Source organism: Syngnathus acus, chromosome 12 (assembly GCF_901709675.1).
Source record: "Syngnathus acus chromosome 12, fSynAcu1.2, whole genome shotgun sequence".
NCBI classification, from domain to species: Eukaryota; Metazoa; Chordata; class Actinopteri; order Syngnathiformes; family Syngnathidae; genus Syngnathus; species Syngnathus acus.
In genome coordinates this window covers 9,579,782-9,602,073 of record NC_051097.1, presented here as the reverse complement: position 1 = coordinate 9,602,073, position 22,292 = coordinate 9,579,782, and the positions used below count along the sequence as shown (strand labels likewise).

The following is a 22,292-nucleotide window of genomic DNA, read 5'->3' as shown; positions in this document are numbered from 1 at the left end:
GAATGATTCGGTCTGGACAGCTGTTTTGGAGTATGTAAAGAAAATAACTGCTCACAATGTTCAAATGAGACCCGGTGTCGTCATTCATTGTGAAATGGTCACATTTAATGGTTGAAACCTGTCATTGTATATACAGATATAAAAAAGACCCCAGGTACAGGTAACGACATTCTACTGCTAATTCATACATTATTTTTTTTATTATTATTATTAAATAATAAACTTTTCTTCAATGTTAAAGTTACATATCATAGTTTACAAAATTGGATCAGAGAAATAAGCCTTTATGAATGTCGGATTAAAAAAAAAACTGAACTAAAAGCCTATATGTGTGTTTTGTAGTTGTTTCTCCATAAAATACATAAAAAAACCCACAATAAAACACATCGGTACTCGTCGGAATAACATAATACCAAGAGTTGATCTTGGTGACTGAAAACTGCAAAAAGACATTTTCTATGCGCGTGAAGGCGTCAGAAAGCAAAGTGATTTGTGTTATTTTACAGCCATCAATGCCTACCCGAAAAAGAGCCTTATATCTTTGTCAGAAGTAAAAAAAAAATAGTAGGGCAGCTTTAGACTTTATTCCACATATAGATATATTTGTTTTTGTTTTTACAATCATCGTCCTTCTTGACAGATGCAAGCAAAATGTTTCAACCAAGCAGACAAGTGTTGGTCCTCGCATCCCTGTTGAATTTGGAACATATTTGATATTTTATACTGCAGGGGGCGTCGTTGAGTCTTTGGCATGACGGTTTAGCTGTATGGGGGCACTGGCACAGCGGCTGGGCATAAGCACGTGAGCACATGCTCGACTTTTAGGTGCGCCGATTTTGTTTTTGTTGTGTGAATTCCGCTGTCGTTTCACACACACACGAAACCCGAGAAAAAAAAAAAAAAAAAAAAAAAAGGCAGAGTGGAAAGTCAATACCAGCCGAACAAATTAAATTAAAGCCAGCGGGCAAGTGTTTTCAGCGTTGCTTCTACTGTTGCTGCTGATGAAGACGATGATGAAGATGAGGCGGCGGCTCCTCTTGCGTGTCGACATTAATTGAAACTGCTTCATTGGTGTGGGGGAGGGGGGCATTGTACAAGTCATCTTGGCAAGTAAGTCGATGATAAGACAGAAATGATCAATGCACGACATCCTTGGGACTTGTGCAAAAAGAGAAAACAAAGATCCGGCCTCTTCTTCTTCCCCCTCTTCGTCTTCTCCTTTTTGACAGTTACATCTAGACAGGAACGCAAAAAATATGATGGAAAAATAGGAAACTTGTGTGTGTGCGTGTGTGTGTTTACTCACTACATGATAAGCAGCACTATCCCAAAGAGAAGAGGCGAGAAGAAGTTGAGAAGTTTGCCAGCTCCGCCCACTGGAGGCTCAGCCTTATGTGGTGCGTTGGATGACGGTATGGGCGAAGTCTTTGTCTCTGTAGAAAAACAAACACACAAACACACACACACCATTTGATTCACTCGTGTATTGCAAGAAAATCCTCACGTTATTCATCCTACAACGGTAGCCAGCTGTTTTTATTCCCGAGGGAATTGACATCTATAACGCTGATTTGACAAATGGACGCTGGAAAAAAAAATAATGATAGCAGGAAGATGCAAAGAGAAAGGAAAACGCATTGCAGTGCAAAATCAATTCTAATCTGCAAGAGCAATCAATAGGAGACTTGTTGAGACAGTTATGAAGTGAACCCGACAAGGAAAATCATATTCCTTTTGGAAGCTGACCAGAACTAATACAGTCCAACTTCTTGCTCGGGTCAAGGAATTACTCGGCTTCCCTTTTTTTGTGGCTACGATTTACACCGCTTTATAGGATGAAAGCGAGCCAAATTGCACAAGGGGAAATGGATTCATGATTCATTTCATCAATGTTCTTCTAAGCCACTAAAACTATTAATAGTTTCAAAAAGTATCATACAAATAATTTTTGGGTGGGTGAGTGGGTAGAGAATATAATTTCCCTCTCCCTCTAATTAATGAGTGTTGTGAAGCAATGAGGAGTCAGGAGATAGTGAGAAGAAGCAGCCAGGTGTGAAATGGAGAACGCAAAAAAAAAGAGAGAAAGTGCAAAGCAGGGTGCTTCAAACAGTGGAAGAAACTTCCCGCTTTGCTTTTGAGTGGTGAGACAAAAACAAAAAGTGATGTGAGGATAACCGGATGCAACAAGCCAGAAAAGACTGGCGGGGAGCAGGAGGATCTGGCAACCCACAAGCTGAGCCATGAGGAGGAAATTTGAATTTTATCGAGAGAAAAACGTGACGGATTTATGAAGCGTACACAAAGGGGACTTCTCATAAAAAGACTAATCCTTTGTATTTAGGGTGACAATAAGCCGGGAAATCGTTGTGTGGAGGGGGCTATCGGCAATTGCGCTTAGCCTCTTAGTGAGCCATGTTACAGCTTACATAATATTCATCCAACACCCAATTAATTAAGGTGAGGTCTACTCGTGCAACACCTGTCAATCAGGAATACAACTTGAGCTTCCGTTCGAACTACAAACTTAATTTTAAACATTTTGTCAGATGCAATAGATGTATTAGTGGGGAAAAAAGTGATTTAGAAACTACAAGCGTTGCCATGGTTACCATGACAAAGTCATTTAGTTACTGATTAGTTGATTTTAAAAGTAACTTAAGTGACTGATTACTTCATTTATGATGGGAGTAAAGTATGGGAAATAAAAAGCGACGCTGTCGACTTTCTGTCTGGCTGATGGGGTGAGACGGTGCGACTTTTCAAAGGCTGCCCGGGCCAAACGTCTTTTTGCATTCATAGCGCGCCGGCCGGCCGGCGGGCGGGCGGTCGTATTGCCGGGGATGAGATTTCATCTGTCTGTCAGTGCGCCGTCCTTTTTGATGTGAAATGAGAAGCGGAACACGCTGCCAATGTCACTTCAGCTCCAAGAGGTATAGTATGTGACATACTATTTAAAGCAGAAGGGAAATATCACTGGAAAGGGGTGACAGCGGGTTCAAAGCGGGACACGGGAGAATCAAAAGATTTTTCTCCATTGTAATATTTTTAGAGTGGACAGAAGCCTTTCTAGAAGTTTCTTTTTTGTTTTTTTGATACACAGATTTAATGGGTCATCCAAAATGTAAAGCTTATAAAGAGGCTGACAAGAAGGTGTGTGTGTACGTGTGTGTGTGCATGTGTGTGTCTATTGATTTGCATGTTAGGAGTGTTACAAAAGGCCCCCTTATCCCTTTTTCTAGTTTTAAATATGTTCTAACATATTTGTGCTCATATGAAACTTACAGAATGTAGTGCTGCTAACGGCCTACAGGGGGCAGTGTTACACCGTGAAACCAATGGTCAGGAGGCAGCACGCTGATTTTTCAAAGATGTACATATACTGTGTACATCTATGTAGAAAGATGTCTATGTGTGTGCTTCAGTTTCTTACAATGTCTGTGAAACATTTCTGAACTCTTTCAGAATTTTGTCTTTGTCTAAAAGGTTCAAGTTCGCCTCATGGGAGGGCGTGAGAAGAGAAATAAAAGAATCATTTTGTTCAGAAAGAGCGTGCATTTTTGGGAAGCCCGCCCGTTCTCTCTTTTAAGACGGATGATAAAAGCCTACTGTGAATAAGAAATGTTGCAATGAAACTGAATGGGGAACATTTGCAGAAGGACTGATGGATGTCCTTGCTAATTTATGGTGGCCACACTACACAGTTAAAAATAAAATTCAATCAATAGAGCTGGCCATTGTAAACTGGTTGTTTACCACATTTTTGACCCAGGACTTTCTCTGTATTAACAAAAAGAAAAACTCCTGAGGTGCAATGTGAAAAATGCATGATTAATACATAATGCACTCAACCACATCAAGAATATTGATCCACCAGAAGATTTCAAATCAGCAAAAAACCTTCAAATGCATGATGTCATCGTGCGATTGACTGAGACATACGCGTGAGATACTCCACATCGGTCGTGGAGGTGGTCTGCACTGGTTCCTCAATCCAAGGTGTGGCGTGCACGGCGACGCTCCAGTCGCTCCATGTTCCGACCTCCGTGTCTTTGGCGGCGACCTGTTGGGCACACAAAGTGCTCAATGTTAAAAAAAAGAAAAAAAAAAGTATATCAAGTAGATGTGAAGGTACCTGGATGATGTATTCCTTCCCGGCATAAGCATCGGTGATGGTGTGAGAAGTGCTCTCAGATAGTTCCACCTGAAACGAAATCAAACGATAACAAACAAGAAGAGAATGAACAGATAGGAACTCCCCAAGATTTGTTTCCGTGGCAACAACTGAGATGATAAGACTTATTACAATCCAGATGCTGCTAATGTTTTTTTTTTTCAACACATATTCCATATTGTCATTTTTAACTTCCTAGGAAGCTGGATGTATTTTTGAAAGGAGAAGAAATATTGCAACATCATGAACTCTGAAATGTATTTGGCAAAGGGGAATTTACGAGCGCCCGAGCCCACTGGAAGTCACTCTGACAGCTCTTTCCTTCTACGTATAGTGCCAGCCGTAAATTAAAGGCTCAGCGTTGCAATTCTACCTTTAATGTTTAACGGTAGTTATATTAGCTCAGCCGTGCGGGATACCATTTTTATTGAGTGGTTATTTATTTACAACACGTCTTTCATCATTTTTTTGCGCAGGTGAATCAAACCGCTTGATTTTCTCGCATTTTGAAATTATCAGGGACGATCCAACTCGGCGTGACTGCGAGGCATCCGAGGGTTGAATGCGCGTCACACGCTTGGATTTGATGCTGTGTTGTAATTTACGGTTAGTGCCGCAGTTGTGTGCATGTTTGTTTGCCTTTGGCTTGGGTCTTGACACGTTCGAGGAAAAATGGCGCTCGGGAAGGTGCTGACTTTTGCTCTCCTCAAGCCAAATGAAATGATTTAGCGACGAGCCTTCGGCAGTTTCCAGTTGAGGCAAGAAATGCGCACGGACGGCCAAACGAGTGGATTGGAACAAATCCTCACATTTTTGATTGGAAGACATCATCAAGAATTTCATGAGTGGTCTGGACAACATAAGATGTATACAGTAGTGAAAACTCGTGAGGGTGTGCACACTTTTGCAACTACACCATTTTAGTTGTATTTAAATATCCTCCTATTCTTGAGTGTCTGCACACTTATGCAACTACAACATCTTAGTTATTTTAAAATATCTTTCTATTCTTGGGGGTGTGCACACTTACGCAACTAAATTGTCTTAGTCGTTTTAAAAAAAAATCTATTCTTTCATACATTAGTAAATTGAAAAAACGGCGCCATCGAGAAAACTGCTGCACTTAAAGAAACACTGAAGAGCATAAACAACTTTTTATAGCAACACGGCCATCGCATTCCACTGTTGTCTCATTCCGATGAGCTCATGGGATAAATCTTTCAACAACCACAGCCTCTCCGAACACTTCTTCTGGAAGTTTTTCCCCCCACTTCCAAATAATCTCTCTCTTATCTCACGATGATGTTGACCCCTCTATTTTCCGCGTGGCCTTGATCTTCAACGGCGTCTCCCTCCCGCCCACGCTTTGTTTGGAAGAACAAGGCCAGACTTTATCTGGCAACCCGAGTGCTATATTTACAGGCTTAATTTATTTAGCGGAATGCGCTAACAACATCATTTGAGCATGCTCACATCTGTGTACATCTGCGTGTGTGTGCGTGTGACCGTATTTCATGTTATGCCCTGCACACACACTGCATATATATATAGTGTGTGTGTGTGTGTGTGTGTGTGTGTGCACAATATGCACAAACCAGCGTTTAGCTATCGCCGTTGTTTATACGTCGCCCAAGCAGCGTAACCACAGTGCCTCTTAGCATTTTCTACCAGACAGTAGATGCGGATATTTACACAGAAAGAGATCTCTAAAATAAACACGTGCAAGTGCAGTCACACATGTTTGTTTCCAAGTTAGTTTGGGTAAAAAAAAAAGAAATAAAGTGTGTCTTGGAATATGCAAGCAAACTAACATTACTGGTGAGGAAATGAGAGGAGACTTTTTTTTTTTTCGCCTACAATTTAAAACAGCTCCCAGGTGTGCTTGGCTTAAATTCTCCCAATGATCAAGAATGATCCGGATCCCGCCAAACGTACTAAAAGCGAAAAGTGGCTTGTGAAGCAGTCGGCTGGATCGTGCCGGTGACTAACTTCCAGCGTTTGGGCGAATCATCTTGCTCGGCGGCGAGTGGTCCCAGAGGCCAACTGCTTGCTTCTACTGGCAGAAGCCGAAGCTCAGAGTGTGAAAAATCAAAACATTTTTTTTTTGTGGCGCGTGGTCACATACCAGACACAAACAGTTTGGTGTCATTTAAAAAAAGTGAGGCATGGAATGTTATTAGATGTCATTAGATTGTATAAGTCGTGCCAGGAAATTTGAGCAAAGTACTTTCTAAAGCGAGGAAGTGAAGCGTGTCGGAGTCTGCTGCTGTCCATGCAAAATAAATAAATAAATACATAAATATAGCTGATCCTTAGCCTGTAAGTTCAAGCGCGTGGCGGAATAAAATCTATTTATTTTCTGTTGTCTGTGCTTGCGCGTCTCTTGGGCTGATCTATTGCGCTAAACAAACAAGCAATTAAGATGGTTAAAGTCATAAAAAGTGGATTTTCACCAATCATACCGAGTGCATACCTAAAGGGAATTGGACATATGTGGCCAAACACAATTGCCTGCCAACACCAACAACAAATATTTATCCATAAAACATCATGTTGACTCACTCGCTGCACTACTCCCAAGACAGAACATACAAATTCTGATGATAAAACAACCGGATCAACAATCTTTAAATATCCTCACTCTGGACATATCTCTTCATTCCATGCATAAACACCATATGTTTGTTCATCGTCAACAGCATATGTGAGCAGGAATATGGGACAGAGAAGAAGGGGAAGGCGCTTCGTATCCACAAGTTGGCACACCTTCATTGTGATGATGAAAACAATCATCAATCCCGTCCTTATGGTGGGTTAATATCCTTATGGTGGGCCCAATTTTATATATATATATATATATATATATATATATATATATAAAATTGAATATATACGTATATAAAATATAATATATATATAAGTAATATATAATATATATGTATATTTCTTTTTTAAATTTATATATATATATATATAAAATTGAATATATACGTATATAAAATATAATATATATATAAGTAATATATAATATATATGTATATTTCTTTTTTAAATTTATATATATATATATATATATACATATATATATATATATATACACTACCGTTCAAACGTTTGGGGTCACAAAATTGTTTGGGTGACCCCAAACTTTTGAACGGTAGTGTATATATTTATTTAGATAATTATTTATAGATTATATATATAATCTTCTGTGTAAAAAATCTTATAATATATATGTATACTTATATTCATAGATTATATATAATCTTATACAAATAAGATATAATTTATAGTATTTAATTCATAATATTTTATTGTAATAATATTTACACTACCGTTCAAAAGTTTGGGGTCACCCAAACAATTTTGTGACCCCAAACTTTTGAACGGTAGTGTATATATATATATATATATATATATATATATATATACTAGGGTATTAATAATAATTGGGACCACCATATAATATATACTATACATACACTCTGAACTGAGTGGGCGCTATCTATAGATTTCTACACTAGACTCGTCAGACAGTCGATAATAAATTGCATGGAATTGCATTTTTCCGATAGGAGACCTTTTTTTTTTTTTTTATGTTAACCCCATATATCATTAGCTTGAGAAACGGAGTAGCTGCAATCCATTGTATATCATCTATAAGGTATAATATGAGAAAACATTTGTTGGCACAATAAAGACGATATGAAATTGGACCTCGGCTATCGTTTGGGATATCATTTAAAATGCATAGAATTCTTGCTCAGATCTACAGTGATACTGCCTGAAACTTTAACCGGTAGGGCATATATACCGAAAACGTCGACAGACAAATCGTCTGTCTAGTACGTACACACATTCCAAAAGCTTCTACACAAACAGACAAAAAGGGGAAATTCCTCCACCTATGAGAATAAAAGTCACCCACCATTTCCTCACAACCTTTCTTATCTTCTATTTACAGTGATGTTTTCTCATCTTCTATTTACAACCATGTTGTGGCGCTATGGTATATATAAAAAAAAAAAAAAGGACTTCAATTAGCCCCTGTTGCATTGTACAGCACAGAACATGCAGTCATCCATGTAATGGCTTGACATAAATTGTAAAGGTCACATGGGGGGGAAAAAGGGCAACGTGACAGGATAAACAGTCAGCAAATAAAATTAGGATGGGAAATTAGAGATCAATTATTTAAAAAGAAAATGAGCAAAGAAGGTAAAATCAAGATGGAAAGCAGAGCGAGGGAGACATGGAGGGAATTGGCGTCGGTGGTCAGATCTAATCCACTGAGCATGTCTGTTGTCCTGGAAAGGAAACCCAATTATATGGCACTTCCACTGGCCCGATGCCGCTCGGTGGGTGTATGTGTGCGCTTACACCGAGAAGCTTGGTCTCATTACGTTGACTGACAGCTCCCATTTTTCCACCGTGCTCTCTTCCCTTATACGAGCGTATACATGCACATGTGTGCGCACACAAACTCCAGGTCCGGGGGATATTTCACTGGATGGTATTTCTCTCGGCTCAAAGACCTCCCCCCCCCCCCCCCCCCCTCTGAAATCACCCAGGCAGCAATTACTGTAAGAGGACGCTAAACTCTCAAGCGGGTCGAAAAACATCTTCACAGCTTGTACGAGTAAGATCAAGTGAGGCTTTCAAAACGCTTTGGCATTATTATTATTTTTTTTTTGCGCTCACCTTTAGATCAAATTTGTCATATTTCCAAATAGCTCCTGTCACATCAGAATCACAGGTTACCCCACAAGGGGCAACGCGTACTTTCTTGAAAAGCGGGTCCATAGACCCCACATGATATAAAAAATCATCTATTTTCAACCACGTGTCCTGTGAACAGTCAAGGGTGAGCTGGAACTTTTCCCAGCTTACTTGGGAAGTGACGCAAAACAAAAATTTATTTATGCACGTAACGCAATATCATAATTTTAGAACTAAGCTACCACCATTTGTAGACACATGCCTCAATTGTTTTGACTTTTTAAGTACTTATTGTAAAAAGGTTGAATTAAAGATGATTACCGTACTTTGGGGAATATAAAGGCGCCCTGAAAATCTTGACATTTTTAGAAAGAAAAAAATAGACAGTACACCTTACGTATGGATGTTAAACAAGAGTTGAACAAATTTGCTATTCACTCTACGTATGTTTTTGTTTTCATCTTTATCAGTAGTCAACAGCGATTCTGTGATGGTGGCACGGATAAAAAACAACAACGTACGATAAAGGTATTAGCAGATAAGACACGATGAGGATCTGAAATTCTGAAAGACAGAAAATGAACACGACAGAGGTTTTAAATAACCTTAAAGACCAACACCAATTTTTTTCTCATTCGAAAGTCTTATATGCGTTTCCAAGCTAAATGATGACGACTGGAACCCGATAGTGTAGTGGGCCCTGATAAACGATGTGTCTGTGCCAGTGTCCTTCTGACGGAATGTTTTCCCCCCAATCAAGGTCTAGACATTTATCATGTGCAGTCATAGATACAGACAGATGCCTTAAGGGCTGGGATGCGTAGATAGCTGGCTTATTGCGCGGATGGACGGATTGGATGGATGGATGACATGCTGATAGCTGAGAGGGGAAGATATCTGCAAGTAAAAAAAAAATAAGGAGGGAGATGAGGAATGCAATGGAATGGAAAAATATTTGAATGGAATCTATCTGTACTATATATCTATTTCTATGTTACGGTATTATGAAATGTTATTGCTAATGCGTATTAGCGTCATATTTAATGACTTTCTCGGTCAGAACATCGCCAATCCATTTAATTAGGGAACGAGAATGCGTTTATTTACTCATGGAGAGTGACGCTCTGTGTTTCTGCTGCTCCGACATGCATGTTTCCATGCACAAGTCTCGTGTTTTCAGTCGACTGGAGTTCAGCGTCAACCCCAAAGGGAAATTACCGCATAGCAGATGTAGTTTCATAGCATAAGCGCTTGGAGAAGATTGAGCAATGTGAAATTGTTCTCATCACGCTGACTGGTCCGTTGCTTTTAATTGCTCAGAGAGTTCGAGCTCTACTTCTCCGAGTAGAAAGAGGTCAGAGGAAACGGAACTGGATTCATTGAGCATTTAAAAGGCGAGCAGATGCGGGGGATGTGCAAAGAGGTTCATGGTTCACTGACAAATAGTCGGATTTACAAATTTAGAAGACAAAATAGTGGAGTGGGAGCCCGACACACAAAAAATATATTTTTCAACCGTTTTTAAGTCATACAGTCGGTCTTCAGCTTTGAATCTCCTCAGACTTCTTTCCTTTTGTCTTTCATCACATTTGTCAGCCCATAATGTGAAACACCTTCTGAGTGATGGCCTCGAAATCCGCCCTTTCAAACTCGCCTCTTGTGCTATTTATTATTTTATTTTTGGCTCATGTTCCTCCATGTATTTTATCACTATCTTATTTCTATCAATTCTTTCTGAGGCTTTCCCGCCGGCCGTCCATTTTTCTTTCAGTTTTATTATTCAAGTAGATTTTTTTTCCGTCACCCGTTTCTAAATTTAGTAAGCGCTAGTTTTAATTTGCCGTCCCTCGGTCATTTTTTATATATCTAACACTCTTTTGATGTTTATCTTTTATGTAAGTACTTTTCACCTCTCAGCTCCAAAACATTTTCTGCTTTGTAGATTAAAGCGGATACACCTCAACACTCGGATGGAACGCGATGAAGCTGAGAAGCATCCAAACCTTCCGACACATTCGACGATGTCGTGTGAGAGAGTCATTCTCAGCCAGCTGTCTGTCAAACAAGGTTTAAGTGGTGTCTACAAATCTCTAATTGGCTCCAACACAACATTTGATCTCCGAGATCGGCGTCACTCGCATTCATGTCGGAACTCGGCAATCAAATTAACATCTACTACAAGTGTTGCTTTCAATTTATTTTGAATTAAAAACTTGTATGAGCTGTGTGATCTGATACCTCCTGCACGTCCACTATTCTGCTTTCGCGAATAATGAAATCCTTTCTGCAGTTAATTGGAAATGATTCTGCTTCCATCCACCAACAAAGATTAATCATCTATCTCTCAAACTGATTGTGTGCTTTCCACAGGACCATAAGAATAAATCCGACATCTCATAAAAGTCTAGACAGCCTGAGTATTTTCTGCCTCTTCGAAAAAAACGAAAACCTCCGTCGTCCGTCCAAGACGACCGCGAAAGAGGAAAAGCTCGCACTTTCCAGCTGTCATTGACGGCAATTTTCAAATCATGTTCCTCTAACCAAACCAAACATTGACTCTGCTTTTTGGAACGTTCACGTCATGCATGGCTTCTTATGAGGATCGAGTGGCGCTTGAGTGCGCACGTCGGGTTTAATCATCACTTTCCAGCCGCAAATATTCTTTTCATTCTATGAGGGGTGGGGACGAGCTGCGGGGGAACAACAAAGATCGATAGAGTGAAAATCAAAATGAGCTGGAGGTGGAGATGAGACGACTTGGAAGTACTCGAGATGGGGAATATCACCGCTGTGAGGTCGGCGGGAGCGAGCGTTGAAAGGTAACTGCGGGGGGACTGAAATTGTGCAGGAAAGACAGAGCGAGAGAAAATGTTATTCCGCCTTTCATTGACACACGTGTGTTTGTGAGCGAGAGTGTAACCCAAGTCCTTAAAACAACACCTACGCAAACCAATGACATGCATGATAATAACGCTGCAACGTTAGCCCGCAGCAGACAGAACTTTTATCTTTGGCGGCCACATATGCTTTTACTCTACGACGGGCCTGAGGGAAAGGGGAGCCCCGCAAAACAAGTTCGATACAGTAACGTGTTCATCCAAGCTGCTATTTGGGGTGACCTTGGATGAAAGCACTTTGAACTGTTGACTTCACAATGGATTGTTTGGTCTCGTGTTGAAAATGAGGTTTCATATGTTTGGATTGTAATGATACAAATGGTAGAAGCCAACAATCTTTTTGCCTAGATTATCTCAAATTTAAATACTTTTTTTCTTGCCTGTTTTGATTAGGGATGGGTGAGTAAAATTACAGCAAATAACCACCCAATTGTCACAAATGAGAAAAAGTAAATAAATACAAAAATAATAATAAATTAAAAATAATTAGAAATAATCATAGTTGAAAATTACAATTATTAAAAATAAATTTTACAACATTTTGTTGACCTGGGCTGCCCCAACCCCCCCAATGGATTTAACTGAGGTATCTTCCACATTACTCCACTGGCTACCGCCGGCAATTGCTCAAACTTGGAATCGGCAACAAATGTGTTTTGCCGAGTTGTACTTACGTGCTGCCACGTCTCCTTGATGAGCGGACGGTATCGGAGAAAGTACTTTAATGGGAAGGTGTCGATGTCGGGCCAGGTGGCGGGACTCTGCCAGGATACCTCCAGCCTTCGTGCGTTGTAACGGATCGGAGTCGCCGTCACACGCTCAGGGGGGTCTGGCTTGACTGTGAGGGGAAGGGAAAAAAAAATCAGGATCGGTAAGAATCGACCCACAATCGTAGTAAGAAATGAGTGACAACATGGCCTTGTGAGCGCACAGTCACTACATCGCTGTGAAACTTCCTCCATGTGCGAGATAACATGCGTACTTTATAAAATAAACATGATACACACGTACATAGACGGGCGACTCTGATAAGACCGAGCGAACGCCACAAAGATTTGATCAGCGACAGATAAAAGCGGCAAGGCATGGCGAGATGTTTAATCTCATTGTGACCTTCCATAGTGAAAGTAGAAAGATGAAACCAGACAAAAAGCGCTTTGTTCACCAGAGCAGTTCATAAAAAGATATGAAACGCGCGCCATTCGGAATCTGCTGAGATGGATGGTTCCGGTGTCCGTTCATCTGGTCTGAAACATTGCGTAGAAGATGGCTGGCTATTGCATTAGTGATGAGTAAAAGGGGAAATGGGGAACCATGATAACCTGGAGCTTTGCCAAGCAGAACAAGCAAACTACCGGCGGATTTATCACAGGGAGCAGCAGGCGGAGCTTAATGAGGCGATCTCAAAGCAAAGAAAAACGCAAAGTCATATTGTAAACAAAGCCCTGCTTAATGTGCGGAAAGAATGTTATGAAGTTGAATTGGGTTTGTTTGACCGTGTTCACATTTGAGTCGCTCTGGATTCGTTTTCATTATCACATTTATTTTTCGCATTGCACTTTGTAAATGTAGGTCGATATGGATAACTAAGAATAAAATCTCTCTCACTCCTTACTCCATAGCTTTAACAATATTTTGAAATGATGGCTTCAAACTGCCATGGCTTTTCCCCTGTTCCCATGTTGTAATATTACATATGTACACTCAGCAGACACTTCATTAGGATCACCTTCATCTCGGAGCACTTCATACTGTGCAGTTGTGCACAGACTAAAACCGCAAAAATGAATTATTTTTTTCCATGTGAAGGCAGCATAGCGGTTTCAAAGAGGAGATCAGCTTTAAATCCTGAATAAACAAAAAGTGTGCCAAAACTTATTTATTAACAGGTGGGTTCGACCCGCTATTCAGACCGACTATTCAGGAAACTTCCGAAATTCCAGATGGCTACCACGCGTGTGTATAATTTCCCACACTATGAGATTAACCACAAAGTATGATCCCAAAATTGCATTAAATTGTATTTCAAATGTTTACACCACAATAGCGTGTAATGAAAATAATAACATAGGCAATTTCAAAAGTCCATATCAAACTGGTAGCACTTAAAATAAAACAATAAATAAAAAATAATAAATAAATAAAAATACATAAAAAATTTAAATATATATTTTTTCCACATTAAAGAAAATAGTGAATAGGTGAGTTTTTTCCATTATGGATTATAGTTTCTCCCCCCAAAATCTGTGCAGAGGCAAATTTACAAATACCAAAAGGCAAATAAAAGTTGGCTGACTCTTGATGTATTTTGTTAAAAAGAGACAATTTTAACACGCACGCGGAAAACTGAAAGTCATGCTGTCTGTGTAATATCATCTTATCTCAGAGATCTCTATAGTTCAATTCAACTGTCTCTTCTCCTATTACACTCAGGAGCCTCCGGGGATCCAAATGCCTGCGGAGCTGGAGTCATTTGCAATAATTGCAAAGGTCACCTGTGATCTTAATCCTCTGCACATCCACTCCATCTTTAATTTGTACAAAAAATACACACCAGCGTATTTCTGTAACCGTAGAGGTCGTTTTCCGATATCGGCGTCGGCTTTCCTTTGATTTAAGCAATGCGGGCAAGATGGTTGCCAGATTCTGCACAGCTGCCAGAGGTTATCCTTCACTCTGCTGTCAGACACATAACATAGCAGGCGGTGCTGAGCTACATGCTGCTTTGTGATGCACTGCTATCAGTTACTCAGCTCATCCACTCACAAGTGTTTGCATTCACGACTGCCGCGGAGTAACTTTATCCGAGTGCTGCAACCTTTGAGACATTGAAGCATTGGACTCACACACGCAGAAATATCTCATCTAATTTCATTCTAGCGGTGGTCGAATGAACAAGGACAGTCAAGAGTGGTTTTATTTCCACTCTAAATTAAGAAGTGCATCAGAAAGCATGAACTCGTTTTATTTATTTACGATCTGCCTGGTTTTCCCGTAAATTGAATGTGACTCACAAGTTAAACTGCCAAATAACAATTTTTAACAATACAAGCGCTGAGAGCAGATAGAATGGGGCAATGGGGGCGGTCTTAAATTAAAAGTTTCCACTCCAGACATCGATTTGTAAACAGACGGGGAAAAGATTGGAGGAAAAGTGGCAAATCGAGAGGCGTGTACGGGAATGTTAAAGAATGCAAAGAAAGGAGCAGTGCGGTATTTTCTTATCAGTCAATAGTTAAGGGAAGTATCCCTCTTTCCCCAGTCAAGGCGCTAATCCGGCTAGCATTAGCATTTTCATGAATCCTTCGTCCGGGATTTGGTAGAGCATGTCACTGGCTCAATTTATACATAAACACACATATACACACAATTTCTGCGTGTGTTTCATACGCCACACACACCCATACCTCGCTCGAAGGGATACAGCGGAATTGAGAAGCGCCAGGAGCGCTTCCCTTATCTATTTAAGTGGCGCTCATTCCTTCCTTAAAGTGAACACATTTCCTCTTCATTGCCTTCCAGCCAGTCTGCTAAGAATTTTAACAATCCCACTTCTGTGGTTTGACTATCTAGTACTCTTTACACACACAATTTTGGCAAAGAACTATTTCATTTTTTTAATGGAATGTTACTGAAAAGAAGGAAGAAAAGAAAAGCCGACTTCATGTCCAGTATAAACATGGCTTGAGCGCAACAAGAGGGATGTAAAGCTTTTGCTGTATTTGCATTGCGACTTAAATTATCCGCCATCCATTTTCCACAGCACTTATCTCGTTCAGGGTCATGTGGAGCTCTCGCCTATGTGGGCGAAAGGCAGACTAAATCCTGGATTTGTCACCAGTCAATCAAAGGCCAAAGAGCAACTCATTCGCATTCCCACAGCACCAATAAGCGGGAATTGAAGCGATGCATCCTGCAGAGAAGTTAGGCGTGTAAAGCACCATGTCATCAACGACAATTAAATGAGTACAATAAAATCTTGGCATGACACACAGTAAGGCTGACTGCAGCAGGAAATCAGATTGCAAAGTGAAAACCGGATTAAACAAAGCATCGCTTTTGTAGGACCTAGATTTAAAATACATGGCTATCGTATTAATAGCAAGTACCGAAAAAAAAAGAGATACTATGTAAATGAGCGAGGGCAAGTAAGTTTCCCATAAATACATTTTGCTGACCCTTTTCAGTTTAGTGACATTTAATTGGCCAACTATTTTCTATTTCCTTCGCCTTGCCGGCGCTGATCATTGATGCATATGCAACAAAGGTCCCGAGGGGTTGAATAAAAATCAATCATCTGTGGCCAAACAAATGCTTCAGTATCGGTTAAGAGGGTTGGCATCTTCCCTGAGACGACATTCTGGATTTCAATCTTTTTGTTCGGTGCCAACATCTTTGTGGGAAAGATTCTAAACTGTGCCAAAGTGGGAAACCATGCACAGTTGGTCATGAATACCTTAAATTGCTACTTTGCTGAGCGGCAATGAATTCCAAAATGGTTTTAACTACCGTTGATGAAAATATCAGAAGACCAAAACAGAGAACAGGTTGACTTTTTACTTTACCTATACTGTGCTCCTGAAAAGTGATTGTGCTGGAGGCTTTGCCCAAAGCGCTGATTGCGGTTACGTTGACTTTGTACGGGGAGCTGGAGAAGACCTCTGGAAAGCGTACGTGGCAGCGATTCTTATGGATGGCGTCTTTTTGCACATCCAGCGAACGTTCTTTATGTCTGTAGATTGTAAAATAATGACCAAGAATTAGAAACAGGAGCAGGTCATTAAAAAAAAAAATAAAGCAAACATTTGACAAGGTCAGGAACAAAAAAAAACGACTTATCTTTCTATCAGTCAACTCCTTATTATCATTTTAATAGAGCCATAATGTTTATACAGTATTAATAAGGTGCACCTGCTGTGCTTTGAGACTGGAGAGAATGAAATATTTAAAAAGCTGGACTTTTATGGTCTAATAAGCTAATGGAGGGTCATTTGCATACCAGATTTTTGGAGGTTTTCACACAACATTTTGGCCTTATTATCATAACATACACGTATGTGTCAATAAAAAGTACTTACTGAACGTCCACTTCAAATGTGGTGGGGATGTAAGTCGAGTGCTGCTGGTGCCAGCTGCAGTAGAAGCCGTTGGGATACGTGTTGGATCGACAAGAGACAATCGGCTCCAGAGGGGAAACTGCAGAACAACAAAAAAAAAAAGAACAGATGAAATATAATGACAATTAATTACATATAGCTGCGAGGAAGATTTGCTCATTTATTTTCACTTGGCAACATTATCAATGAACTCCTCCAAATTACCGATGAGACAATCTTCTAATTATTATTTTTTTCCATCCAATCAACTCATGTCCCGCTCCATATTATTTTTTTTTCCCCATCCAATCAACATATTAGTGTAGAGAGTACAAGAGGCTCCGGAGCTCAGAACATTACACCGATATGAATGTTGATTAATTAATTAACCAAGAACTGTACATGCAAATTAAATGGCTTCAAACATGTACTATTAGAAGACGGGGGGGTATGTTGACTGTGTAATGGAAAGTGGTGGGAGAGGTTGAAAAGTTGTGAAGGAGCCAATATTGTATGTGAATAAAAGAAGGATAGTGCAGTGGGAGCGTAACTGATGAATGAAGGAGGTTGTCCAGAAGAAGCGATGTTATGCCAACTCTGGCCTCCCTGGAGATTAGGCTCTTTTCTTCTCAGCAAGTGAAGCACACACTTGTCTACCACTCCCTCTTCCTCCCTGCGGCTCTTTGCCCTCCCCCCCCCAAAGTTATTTCCACTACATCTAAAATACAGTAGTGGCCCTGTGAAGCGGAGATATTATTTGAGTGGCGAAAGGAGATAATTATTTGCCGTAGCTATAAATTGAACCACAAACCGTCTCATCTGTTTTAAGTGCCGAGAAAATTCATTTCACACTTAGTGCTTCATTAGTCACAATCAGTAAAGTATATTACCGCAAATGGATGATATAAGAGATATTATACCATTTTTTATAGGATACATTACACATATTGGGCATTACTTGCATAGTTTAATAAGGTCTGATGAAATAAAGGCATAAAAATACGTATTTACGGTTCATTTTAATTTTGGACTATCTCCCAATCTGGTCATTATTAGACTGCCCCCTGCCGCAATGTGTAAAAAAAAAAAAAGGTTGCAATCCTTTTCTTTTATATCCTCAGTGAACTTGGAGTTGGTCTGCAAATAATCAAACGAGCATACATTTGTTGATTCAGTTTTTGGCAGCGGTCCAGCCACTTCTATGGTAATATCCCTTGTCAAGGCCAAATCGGTGATACCGCTCTTATATCGGATTACATTAGCCAGTGCAGCTGTACTTAATATAGTGCCAGTGAGCGTCCACCGATAACAGAAGCGTTTCACTCCCCATTATGCTCAGTTACAAAAGACGTCTATTTGTCTTGAAGAACTGCAGTATTTTCTCATGGAATGCAAGACGTGGGAAAAAAACGGCGCAAATCGACCAGCGTTTGTCTTCCCTGTGGTGCTCAAGGGGAGTTCAAAATGTTTTTCCAGAACGGAGGCTTCTAAGGTGTGGCCAGATGATGGCCAGGTGTTTGGTCAAGTCCAGAGGAAATCTATCAACTTATGGCAGCGGCAAAAAAAACCAAAACAAAAAAAAAAACATCTTTTGCATTGACCTTGATTTCAAGCACAATTATAACTACTTTTTAATACGTGTCTATATTATTGTAACCAACTTTATTTATATTTTTATTTTTAGTTCTATTTATTTATTTATTAAATTTGTATTTATTTATTTGTATTTACAGTGGCAAAGCGCAGATAAAATTACAGTACAGTAGTTATTTTGCAAATTTCATCATAAAAAAAGCTCTGATGGAAAACACAACTGATAGAAGGGGGGGGGGGTCCCCGGGGGGGGGGGGGGGGTCCCCAGTAGTTTCTGGTTAGGTTTCATTCCCTGTCACACAGAGTTACCTGTGTTTAAGCAGTCACGGCGGCAACTAATTAACCTGCCAATAGCGTCAACAATGAAGGTGTCAGAGAGGACATCTAATCACACACAATTAATCACAAAGACTAATTGGGGCCATCTTGATCAATTTGTCCCTCATCTGAGAGCTTCAGTCAAAGTTAAAAGGAAAAAAAAAAATCTGTGTTGGAAACACACACACACACACACACATACATACACACACTCACACACATTGATCGGCAGGGCAGACAAACACTAAATCTCGTAGATTCGGTCCTGCAAGGTATTCCTATAGGCTTTGTGGAATGAGCCCTAATCAATGCAGCCACCTTATTAAGAACTTGGATAAGCCATACTGTATATTTAAAGGCAACCTACCACTATTTAACTCATTCACTGCCATTGACGAGAATAGACGCCGAACATTACTTTGCTGGCAGTGAATGAGTCGGAAAAACCCAACCAGTGACACATTCCGTCCATCAGCGCTCCTAATTTTGTTTTTCACCTCCACCTTGAAACTTGTGCTCTGCATTAGCATGGTGCCGCATGCGACAGACACCTGCCGCTCTATAATTCATAAGGGGTCCTTTGCGCACTGCTCTGTCTCATTGAAAAGTGGCCATGAGATGGCACTTTGTGAAACAGCCGCTCGTTTCAGATTCAAATCGATTGTGCTTTTGAATGAGAAGACGGAACGGGCCACAGAGACACAATGAGACAAGAATCTCGTTCACGAGCAGATGTGAGACACCCACAACGTTGCTCAACATCACATCTGACCTCAATTCCAAATCCAATAGATGGCTTAAAATTTGTGATGTATTTTGGGTACTTATTTTCATCAAATTCTTCATTAAAAACTTTGTTGTAGATCAATAAGCGCCTTTTCAAATACATTGAAGGCAATCTGGGTGTTTCTTTCAAGTAGACACATTTCGGTCCTTTGAAATAAAACGGCTTCTCAAAAAAAGATTTTTGTCTATCCAATAGAAATAAAAAATGCTGTATTATTCTGTTTGAAATATCTGTCTGTATTACACATGAAATATGATTCTGTTTTTGTGCTTGTCATTGGACTAGAACAAAAAACTCTCTTCTAATATATTACTTTTTTTTGGACACGTCAAACAAATAACCTTGGTTTTCCCTAAAAGCATCAACAAAAGGTGTTGGTGCTGTTCTCTTCCTCTCTGTGGGCGTTAATTCTTATTATATTTATAAAGTTCGTCACTTAAACCTTGTCGAAAAAGAAGTTTTGACCGTCAAACTTTTTTTGGGGTCAAATCGGCATAGCCAAAGCGGTCCAGCTAAATATGCTATTTGTTAGCATAACGAACCAACAGCGGTCATGCCAGCCCTTCATCCATCCATCCAAAAATGCAATCCATCATCCCGATGGTAAGAGCTGTATTTTTTTGAGCTGCCGAGAGGCCAAACTGATTTAGACAGATGGCATTGGTCTCTATTTGATTCCAAGCCAACACCAATACTCGGCCCGCTTGCATTTTAGATTAGCTAAGTCGTGTGTCATCGGAGAAACAATGATGTAAATCAAACAAAAAAGTCTTAGAAAGAGACACTGAGACGCCGTGGTGCCTTTTTGTCCAGACCAGCTGGCGTGACAAAATTATACTATAATACTGAAAGAAGGATGAAGAAATAAAAATAACAAATAAATCAAAATAATAAACAAAATAAATAAAAAGAAGTGGAAAAGGGAAAATGTTGTCAGAATTGCTTCATTTATGGAATAATGACCACACAGTTTCGAAAATGCCTAGAAAACGTACATGGTGTAATACACAGTTCAAATCTGAAAGGTGCTTAGAGACGCAGAGGTTTGCATCAGCAAGTTCTCCAGGTCAGACGCCAGTAAACCTCCACTCTTATTTTACCCCGCAGCGTCTCTCGTACTCCAACATCGCACGCTCACTTAGCCAGCTGACATCACAAATCTTACTCAAACCCCGATATAACAGCTTATGTTTCGCAGGAAATAAAAACTCTCGGGGCACACGGGTAAACACAATCTCACCTCAAGTGTTTGCTGCTAAATTTTTTCTGACGTTTCCAATCATTCCATTTAGTGAAGGTTGTTGATGCTGGGAAATGACCGCATGTAAGGGCGGACTCCTGTCATCCGAAATTTTACCGAAAAATTCCTGATGGCCAATTATTATTTCGGTATTTTTGATGACATTTTGTTACGGTTTGTGTGCCGGGATATTTTTGTAGTTTTAAATGTGTGCCTGAATCGAGAAATGGTTGGCAAAAGTTGACAACCTAGCGATCCATTTTCTACACGGCTAATTCTCTTCGAGGTCACAAGGGGAAGCTGAAGGCCATCTTGAATGACTTGGTGTGAAAAAGAATAATATTATTTTTATTACTTCTTATGGAAAAACTTCAGTTCCCATCCAAACAAATTCAAGGTCTAACAGTCGCGCGGAATGATATGATATGTGTAGGTCAACTGTTCTCCTTTAAGTTTACTATGATTTAATGCTAAATTCTACCGAAAGCACTTGAAGACGATAATATTGCCAGGAAATGAAACGGCAAACTATTTGAAATTCCACAACGCTAAACCTTTCATTTCATACTCAAAATATACTTAACTGGCCTGAGTCGGCTGAAGGAAACTAGTAGCGTCGAATGTCGGAGCTTAGAGGCCGCGCATTCCTTTGTTGTGACTTCATTCTTGCCATATTTGTGTTATTATTTATCTTGACAGCACAGTGAGGATTGCCAAGTGAGTTGCGGGGGGGGGAGTGTAAAAAAAATAAAATACTCGCCACTCGTGAATGCTTTGTTCATTTAAAAGTAATCTCCTTAACAAAACTGGGATTTGAACTTTTCAAAGCTATGGCTAAACTTTTCTGGACCTTTATGCACACTTTATTTCGGGCCTTTGTTATTGCTATATGGCTGCCGCAATAAAAGCATAATTCATATCAATAAAAAGTAATGAGGCAAAATATTCTAAGAAGTATGTTTTGTTTTATGTTATTATTATTATTTGATGCTCAAGGAAAGCAACAGAGAAATGACAATTTGGACTTCAATCAAATAGTTCAATGCCGCCTCGGAGCCGGGTTTGATGAAGGATTAATTAATTATGCATGTCAGAGCAACATTAGACTATTTAAAGTGACTTTCAACTGGGACAGTGTCAAAATGAAAGCAATCTTGGAGGGCCTTGAAAAATAAAGTCATCAGCAGTTGTCATGAGACAGAGAGCATTTATTTCCCTTTAGTCTTCCAGCATTATCTCATAGAAATGAAGTGGAGGATGACAAATATTAAGAGGTGGGGAAATCCACATTCTAATAATTCCTGTAAAAAAAATTCCTGTAAAAAAAAAGTATATATATATATATATTAAAAATGAATAAATAAAAAAATAAAAAAATAAATAAATAATAAGTGTCATCAATGAACAGGTCTACTTTTTGGAATTTTTTGATAGGTATTACTCAGAACTAGACATCATTTCACGGTGCAAA

The 22,292-nt window shown here is 39.7% G+C and overlaps 1 protein-coding gene across 2 annotated transcripts in view; it reads right to left on the bottom strand.

The window, feature by feature from the left end:
* Positions 1-83: 83 nt before the first annotated feature.
* The window catches only part of cntfr (ciliary neurotrophic factor receptor), a 101,575-nt gene continuing 79,366 nt past the window's right edge, over positions 84-22,292 (bottom strand). The window contains exons 5-11 of one of the 2 annotated variants that reach the window (XM_037264985.1): positions 16,866-16,983; positions 16,353-16,519; positions 12,462-12,625; positions 4,133-4,201; positions 3,940-4,060; positions 1,307-1,433; positions 84-1,235 (exon numbers count right to left, since the gene is read on the bottom strand). In XM_037264985.1, the coding sequence (XP_037120880.1) occupies position 1,235; positions 1,307-1,433; positions 3,940-4,060; positions 4,133-4,201; positions 12,462-12,625; positions 16,353-16,519; positions 16,866-16,983 (767 nt within the window). In that variant the 3' untranslated portion in view covers positions 84-1,234. Of the gene's footprint in view, positions 1,236-1,305; positions 1,434-3,939; positions 4,061-4,132; positions 4,202-12,461; positions 12,626-16,352; positions 16,520-16,865; positions 16,984-22,292 lie in introns of those variants that run through there. The other variant, XM_037264987.1, reaches the window with a different exon arrangement.